Source organism: Aythya fuligula, chromosome 5 (assembly GCF_009819795.1).
Source record: "Aythya fuligula isolate bAytFul2 chromosome 5, bAytFul2.pri, whole genome shotgun sequence".
In the NCBI taxonomy this organism is placed as follows: domain Eukaryota; kingdom Metazoa; phylum Chordata; class Aves; order Anseriformes; family Anatidae; genus Aythya; species Aythya fuligula.
This window is the reverse complement of record NC_045563.1, coordinates 49,472,728-49,481,761: the sequence shown is the minus strand read 5'-3', so window position 1 is coordinate 49,481,761 and position 9,034 is coordinate 49,472,728. Positions and strand designations below refer to the sequence as shown.

General features: G+C 47.8%; 1 protein-coding gene across 1 annotated transcript in view; it reads right to left on the bottom strand.

The window, feature by feature from the left end:
* Positions 1-296: 296 nt before the first annotated feature.
* Positions 297-9,034, bottom strand: part of PRR5L (proline rich 5 like) — a 28,703-nt gene continuing 19,965 nt past the window's right edge. Inside the window, exons 6-8 of the mRNA XM_032188998.1 lie at positions 6,418-6,558; positions 5,855-5,981; positions 297-679 (exon numbers count right to left, since the gene is read on the bottom strand). Of these exons, the coding sequence (XP_032044889.1) occupies positions 297-679; positions 5,855-5,981; positions 6,418-6,558 (651 nt within the window). The remainder of the gene's footprint in view (positions 680-5,854; positions 5,982-6,417; positions 6,559-9,034) is intronic.

The following is a 9,034-nucleotide window of genomic DNA, read 5'->3' as shown; positions in this document are numbered from 1 at the left end:
AACAGAAGGAAACCTGAGCTCAGGAGGTTTGGGCTAGTACAGAACAAAAGCTTATATAAAGTAGGCTGCAACGCTCAGCTTTGCAGCCCTCAGTGCTCGTTCGGGAGCAGGCTGGTACCTCTGTCAACAACGATCACAGACAGGAAAGAAAAACAAATCGAGCATTCCCAAACAGACATTAGGTCCCACGAGGCCGTTTCAATGAGGAGCAAACACGAGTTTTCCTCTTTCCCCAGCAGGGACAAGACAGTTTGTCCAGCTTAGTGCACGCAGTCCTCCTCTCCTCAGCCAGACTTCTAGCTGACCGAGGTGCAGTTCAGCTCTGCAGAGTCCTGCCTCCCTGCGGCCATGACGGCCTCAGGCCCGTCAGCAATACTGGGCTCGCTGGAGCACTGCCTGTGGCTGAAGCTGGGCTGCAGGAGGAGGCACTTGTCGCTGCTGTCTGGCTCCTCGATCACCATCCCCGTGTGCATCATGGAGGCCATCGCCAGGAGCTGAATATCCGAGTGAGCGTTGGCGACGGTGTGGCGCCGGATGCTGCCGCATTTCTCCAGGTAAGCCTCCCCCTCCTGCTCTGTCAGCGGCGTCAGGGCCATCTCGCTGGGCTGCCGACTCGTCACCAGGTGAGACGAATAGCTCAGCGCGCCAGCCTTGGGACGGGACCTGGAGTAGCGCCGCTCTGGAAGAGAAGAAGGAAGCAGGAACCATCAGCAGGGCTCGGGCAAAGCCTTGTCTGAGCTGCGGGGCTGGCCGCAGGGAACGGAGAGCGCTCAGCTGGCAGCCACGCTGAGTTTGCCATCCTGGTGCCACTGCCCAGATGCTCTGCAGGGCATCCTGCCAGGGGGTTGGGAAGGAAACACCCCCCACTCCGCTGCCAGGCAGCAGAGCTGCTGCCTGCAAGAGAAGCAAGCCCAAAAGCAATGGGTGCAGCAAAGGAGCACTCTTCAGCTTCCTGATTGTCCTCTAATGTACAGAGAGGGTGAGGGCAGAGCAGAAGCTCCCACGTGCAAGTTCTCTAAAATCAGTGGCACAAGTCCCCAGAGGAAAATTTGGTGAAGACCTGACTCGCCATCCTTTCATCTGGAAATTTTCCCTCAGGAGATGCCATCAGCTGGTGTCAGCATGACATTCCTGATGCCACCATTGCACTGGCTGCTTGGAAAGGCTGTGCAGGTAGCACCATCCCACTGCATTTTTTTAAAGATCACACAAGGAAAAGAACATTTCATCCAATTCTGAAACACGCCTGCATTTGGGGCTAGGCACTAAAAACACCTGACAGTGCACAGCACAACAGCCTGGGGGGGGACAGACCATTCAGGGGGACAAGCGAGTCTCTTGGTTTAAAACTTGAGCCCCAGGCATGGTCCCCAGCCCCGCTTCATGAGCGCTGTTTCAGTTCTGACACTGAAAATTTTAAGAAAAGCTGGCGTCTGGGTTTTTGCCTTGGGTTCCCTGACAGGTTTAATCAGACAGCATCACTTCTCACCTCCTGTCTGCCACCGCCACGCAGCATCGCCGTGTGGTGATGAACACCCCGTGACCTGCCCCCAGGGCAGCTGACAAAGCTATTCCCAGCCTGCGTGTGCATCTCACCAACTTCCTTGAAGCACAGGGTCTCGTTTCCTGAAGTCAGAAGCCTTGCAGACTACGTACAATACTTCCTCCAAGACCGCAAAGCGTAAGAGACAGTAACAAAATTCAAAGCAGAGCACTCATCGCGGAAGGTTATGAAACAGTTTTGGAAGCTTGCATCAGTGAGAAAGGCAGAAAACAAACTTGGGATTGTTACAGGGAGGAGTGGCTGAGCAGCCAAAATCCCACCACTGGCAGCAGCCAGGCAATGACAAAGCTTCACCCTGCTGCTCTCAGCCGTGCTCATTAGGATGGTTTTGTTCCTGCTGCACTTCAGGGAAGGCACAGACGAGGTTTTGAGCACCGGCACTGCCAGACCCAGACCTGCTCAGCTCTGGGGCTGAGAGGCTAAAGGGAGGCCAGTAGCTTCCCGAGGTTGTATTCATCACAGTGCCCCATTCCACAAATGAACATTTCCATTCTGCCTGTCCTGCCTTGCCTTCAGCTGCGCAGAGGTTTCTTGGCCAGCGAGAGAGGCCTGAGGAGATCCAGCTGAACTGAGCCATGCACCAAGCTGCCCATTCTCCAGACTCCATCACTGAAGGTTTTGCAGGCAAAGGCAAAATCTTTGCTCTTCTCTGTTCCTAAACAGCACATTTAAATATGAAAACATGCTTCATTTAAACAGAGACAGCTTGCAGCACTTCCCAAAAAGCTGGGATATACAGGGAAAAGAAAAATCATGGCCATGGCCTGATGTTCACCTAATAAATAAAAATGTTCCCGTGAGAAAAAAAATGCCAGCTTGTGTGTAAACTTTTAGTGCTGCTGAAACAGCCGAGCCCGATGACCTGAGAGATTAAAGTCCACTGAGAGCGAGCACAGAGAAGGAAGCAATAACATTTAATTACTCCTGCCCAGCCTGGCTACCCTGCGGGCACGGACGCTGGAAAATTGGTCCTGACATCCTCTGCTGCTACATCCCTGGCTTCTGTGGCAAAATGGTCAACAAGTGTCCCTTGCTCCATCACCTACTGCAGCAGTTTGCACTCTTCCCCCCAGACCTGTAGCAGCATGGAACAGGCGCGCTGTGCTGCCTGCTGTGTGCAAAATAAAGCAAAGGCCCTGAGCTCCGTGAGGCTGAAGTAACCACCGTAACCCAGATACACCGCAAGGGCAGAGGAGGCACACGGCAGCTGAGCTTGCAAAACCACCCATGAATCAGGGTGAACATGCGTCCACGTGTGGTATTTTCTCCCCACAACAGCAAAGGCATTAAGCAATGCCTTCCACAGATGATTTTTGTGCAACAAAGGGAAAATCCTTTACGATGAGAGCCAGATAAAAATTAAGCTAAGCTCTGAATATACATTTACTGCTTTACTTTCCTCCCTTTAATTGCTTGATAGAGCAATCACAGTTCCCTGTAAAATTTCAAACAGCCTGCAGCTCTTGCACAACCTCCAGCTACGAACCGATGGCCGAGAAGCATCAGACTGTGAGACACCTTCCAGCTTTGTTTTCTGCGAGCCACCTGTCCTTTATCTCTCTCTTATCTCATTACGCAGTGGGGCACTGCCTCACCTCTGTAACGCTATGTATGCATCGTACCAAGTCACCACAAGAGCTGTAAGGCACAGAACTCCATCCGGGTAGACAAAGTCTGAAAGGAAAAGAAGCACAAAGCAGCTGAGCGCTGACACAACGCACACTGGTCTTGTCCTAGGAGCTTTCTCACTCGAAATCGTCCTCAGAGTAGTCCTCTGGAGAGAAAAGCATCTCAGGTTAATGCTCCCAAACCTCGCTGCCCAGAGCTATGCTCCAGCTTGCTCCGGGACTGAAGTTCAGCCACAATCACATTGTGGTGCAGAAGGCAAAGGAGCTGGCAGAGAACTCGAACATTAATTCTCGTGTTCCCGTGGGCTTCTAGAGGAAAGGAAGTCATCTCACCTCTCAGGGACCACTGTGCACCTTGCCGATGGCCACAGAAGATGCTTTCTAAAGGGAACTGTCATACAGTTTTTCAGGAATTTTTGCAGGCAACCTCAAATCAGCAATAATATTATGTTTAATATGTGGGGGAAATAGGGTGAATGTTTTATCTTCTTCCCCATTTGTACTTTAAACATTGTTTCTCAGACAACTGGATCCACCCGGCATACATCCTTACAACGCAGGTTGTGGCTCATTTACATGGCAGAAGCAAGAAGGGTGGGTAACAGGAGAGCAGCACAGCACAGCAAAAGGAACACAAACCAGCTGAAGCAACTGCACCCCGATGCTTCTGCCAACGCAGGGGTAACAACAGAGCTCAGAGGTAAAAGTGGGCAGAGTGCAGCCTGCCTTTGGTGTCTGGGTTGGGTTTGGGGATACAGCATTCTTCCCCACGCCCCATCTTGACTTTGTAATTTGTGACTTTGCTGAGGGAGGCTGCCTGCCTCGAATCCCCTCTGCGAGCTGCTCTGCTCCCCGCACACCTATTCCTGCTGCACTCCTCTCTGGGTTTATATCAAGTTTAACATACTGCAGCCTTGAAGGCCAAAGCTTTGTGTCTGTTTGCAGCCACGAGAAGATACCTCCTTCAGTCACATTTCCCAACACCCGTGCATCTTGAAGGCTGCAGTCCTGATGGCAGTTTGGGCTCCAGTGAGAACACAGGCACACCTGAGGCCCAACTGCGTGTTTCACAAGAGCTGCTACAGAGCCACTGTATGGCAAGGAGCCTACTGGGATTCCCATCACTACTGACTGCCCAGTGGGAGAATAACCTCGTTCTGAGAAAGCACAAAGGTGACAGAAAGAGAGAAAGAGGAAGAGAAAGAAATTTGATGAGAAATGGCAGTTCCTAAAAGAAACGACCACCACAGGAGCACTTTGAAAGCGACAAGATTATCTGCAGAAAGGTGCTGCTCTTTGTCAATGCTCTGTAATGCAAGCACAAGTTACTTCTTTCCTTCTGCTCAGCACAGGGTGGAGCAAGGGCAAAAGGCCTCCCTGGGAATATACACAAATAAATCAGAGCTAAAATCAAAGCAAGCACAATGATTTTGGGGCACATAAACTTTACAAGGCCAGTTCATGTGGATTTTTGTTTCATGACACTAGTGCTTTGTGCAGCTGGCAGGAACCCAGGATGGCTAGGAACTTCAGCACGAGTCAGGCAGCTACACCTCATGCTATCCCGGCAGCATGCAGGCATCCATAAACAGCCAAACAGATTTGCTCAACATTTATGGGGGTTTGTGGTCTAGATCTAGCCTCAGATGAGGTCTGCAACTCAATGCTGAAGAATCTAACCATGTTAACTTGTATAAAAGATACCTTATTTATTTGCCCAACAGCTACAAGAGCTGACACAGATCATCCGAGTCCTGAAGTCCTTCTGCCATAAGACCATCCTTCACCCTGTGCTACTGAGGCATAATACAAGACAGGCTGCGTGTCTTCAGCTAACTTAGGGCTGCCACGAGTGTATCCAAGTAGAGGCTGCAGCTTATAAAGTGCCACAGAACAGGAGGGGGACTGGAGCTTTCTTCACTTGCTCCATTTAAATCTTCATGGTTACCAAACCAGGATTGCCAGAACTATTCCTTAGCTGGTCGATCTTTTCTTGCTCAGCATAATTGTGAGCAGAGCTCCTGGATCACGTCTAAAGTTTTCCACAGTAAGCACGCCCTTTCTGAAGTGCAGTGCCAGTTCTCTCTCCTAGCCCCATCTATCCACAACTGAAATACAGATTTTCTTTTTAAAGAGTCCTCAGATTGAAGAAAGACTCCATGAAATAAAAAAAAATAAAAATACAAGAGTAATCTCTCAGGATAAGTAAACAAGAATTCAGCTGGCTGTAAGGGTGGTGGATGCAGCAGTGAGCGCAGGAGTTGAGGCAGTCAGTGCAGGTTAGCAAGCAGGAACAGAGAGCAGGCAGGCAAGGAACGGGTGCAATCTCACACCAGCAAGAGAGGGTGAGGGCAGCACATCAGGCATGGACCAGAGAGAGCAGCTTTAAAATCCCAACGGCCTTGAGAAAGAGGGGAGATTTTGCATGTGTGGACAGTGGTGGGGCCTTTATAGTTCACTCAGCGAGGGAAAATAAAAACCACACCGTTCAGAAACATATTAATCAGGACCTTCTCAGGAGTGCTTTAACCTTTGCTTTCTCTCTCATGTAGTCATGAACTGTTTCCTTTTCTAGCACCGATGTGCACTGCCTCACATTAGCTGACATTTGTACTCCAGTAAGAGTGTTTGAAAGAGCTTGTGCATGGTGCACACATCTTACCAAGCAAGCAGGTGCCACCAGAGAAGCTGTGGTCCTCGCACAAACCCAAGTACGGCGACACCACCTGCTTCACCAGTTCTTCCAGCTGGAGGTAGCCCTCACTAGGGCCAGTGGGCTCATGGACACTCTGAAATTCAAACACAAAAAGCCAACTTTACCCTTACATGGCTTGGAGTAGGACTCACTGGGTCATTACAAAGCTGACAAACCAAGAGAACTGGGGCACAAAGAGGCATTCAGAGAAGCTGGTAGATGACGATGTGGAGATAAGAGTTGTGGGACTGTTCCTAGCTGGGGAGACAAGGTACCAAGGAAAATGCAAACACAACAGAGCAGAACCTGTCCCTCTCACAGAAATATCCTTATCCATTTCCAGGAAAGTCCAGGGCATTAACTATTCAAACTTAGCTCTCATTTCTATGTTTACCATTTCCAAATAAGAACACAGTTTACCCTTCATTACACCCTCTGACTTCCCCATTCTCCTTTCAAAGATTTGTTTCAGCTAGGTGAGGACAAGAATCGCTACTGGAGTCAGATGAAGCAAACGAGAGGCCCCCCACCTGCAGAATTAACAGCATCTGGACAATGGAAGCTGGGAGCTTCGTCTGGACCAGAGGAAGAATTTCTTCCAACTTCACTTTTAGCAGCACCAAGTCGCGGAAGCCAAGAAGAGCGATCTGACGAATAGTCAACTCCTGACCCTGAAAAACACAGGAGGCAAAAACCCAAGAGTTAGTAAAGGGCCATGGGAGCACCACACTGATAAATACATGCACACAGACAGAAAGGGCCTATCCTGCCCATTGCTGCTGTGGTGAAGCCCCCCAGCTGCTCTGTGTGAGGACTTTTGGCACTCTTTGGTAGCTTCCCACTCAGCCTCTGTCCCACATAAATTCTGAAAGGGGTAACACCTCATCTGAGGTGCCACGAGGTTTGGAGTGAAGCCAAAAAGGGACCTGTATTTCCCCAAAAGACTGGATATTCATGAAACCCAACTGACAGCAAATCTGGTCACAAACATCTGAAGACAGCTGCAGCTGGTGCATTTGACACTTGGAGCTGAGAAACTGCAAAAGATTTGGTAGCGGAAGATGTTGGTACAGAATATTCCTTGACCAAGCCTACCTCTGGTCTGTGTTGGATCCTCTTTCTGTTCAACATCTGCACTTTAGACCTTGCTGATAAGACAAAAATCCAGAATGCAGTCCACTGCAGATGTTAGGATTTAGGCTAGAACAAAGCTAATTTGATTGCTTGTACCAACAAAATTTAAAATAATAAAAAAAGAAAATGAACAGAAAATGGAAGCAACCAACTTAATTTCCACCACAAGATGTTCTGTAGCCTTTACCATCAACAACATGAGTGAGCAGGGCTAACAGATGAAGATGTTGTAGTTTTTCTTAGCACACTTAGACACTGTTGGACTCCATTGGGCATTCTGGTGTTTGTCTTTCCTTCTGTAAGGCTTCACATACGTATGACTTCCTCTCGCCCCACTTAACACAGAAATTTTCCTCCCAGCCCTGCCCAGCACTTTCCAGCCTGAAGAGTTTTCCTAGTTCCCTCCAGCCTGTTAATTTCTGCCCTGTGCTCCTTTTTGGAGCCATTTTATAGTCTCCATAACACAACCACCGAGGCAAATATTTAGCTGGAAGGAATTAACACCAGTTAATCATTAATTCATAATGGGTTTAATGTCATAATTAACAGCTTCATCAATATGTAAATATGACCTAAAGCAAGTGGTCTGGCAGGCAGCTTGGCCACAGTGAAAGCACTTTGCTGTTTAAACCATCGCTGCATGTTTGGAATCATCAAGGTGTAGAAAAGACTGGGTTCATATCTCTGAACTGCATTTCAGCAGCTGCACGCTTTATTTATATCACGCAGTTTAGTCCCATTAAGTTCATATCCCATTTCAGAATGCAAACACCTCTCTGTGCCAAACAAAACAAGACTTGCTATTCTTTTTCCACACCAGGTAGTTACATCAACAGCTGAAACTATATAAAAGTCAGTGACCTGTTTACACAGTTTCCCTCTGCACAGCAATTTAACCAACTTGGCTGCTTAAAGGTCATATTTCTGCAACAGCTCTGAGCCTCAGGTTTAAAGTTAGCTGAGATAGGAAGTTACTTCTAGTTACTACATTTGGTAACAGACTCACAAGTTTGGCTGACTTACTTTCATTCTGAATGGAGAGTTGCTGGGATCACAGAAGGCACAACAAAACGCTGACATTGGTGTTGGCATTTACAACAGGGGAGTCACAGGTGATGGCGAACCAACAACGCAAAGGCCTCCTCAGCTACCAGAGTAGCTCATGGAGAACTGCAGCTTGGTGAAAGGGATTTGCTAGATGACCTCTTTTTACATTTGGTGATGCATCAGATAAATAGGCACATACGGTTTCTTAATTGTAGGAAAAGGCCAACCTTGTTATCAGGGCACTGCTCTGGAATAAGAGCAATCATGATTCGGTTTCTCGTGGCTCCAGCAGTTCCCTTTGTTGTAGCCTAAGGCAGCTTACTTTGAGTCAGATCCTTAGACGTATTTATTTAGGGTGTTTAAGTCATTTGTGTAGGACTTAGATACTTGCAAAGCTTTAAATATGTGGTCTGTAACCTTTCAGTTCCTCATTTAGAAAATAACAATATGCCCTTAACATCACAGCTTCTATAAAATCGTTTGGACACGGATTTTGTGACGACTTTCTTACTGCATCTTTGTTAAGACTTCAAAGAATCCCATTATCCCATAGGCACGGCTTCATCACCACCACCACCAAGCTACTTCCAAAAGCTGCACCAACCGTGCAGTAGTTTTTGTTCAGGTTCTCATTAAAGACATTTAATAGCACCAGAGGAGATTTTCTGGTAAGTGGAAGAATTATTAGCATCTGCAGACATCACACACAGTTAGCTCAGCTGTTTCTACAGTGCACGGATAGCTGCAGTGCAGACAAACCCCTACATAAATAGATTAGGTCACTCTATGACTGGGAGTTAGTTGCAAAAGGAGAAGAAAAAAAAAAGGAGGATGTTATAATTGTGCAGTCTGAGCTGCCAAGCACCTACCTTTAAGCATCTGCAGCAAGGAAAGAATAAAAATAAACACAGTAAAAAGGTTAGTGTCTGTCTTTACAGAAGTCTTTTGCTCTTTTAGGAAATGCCA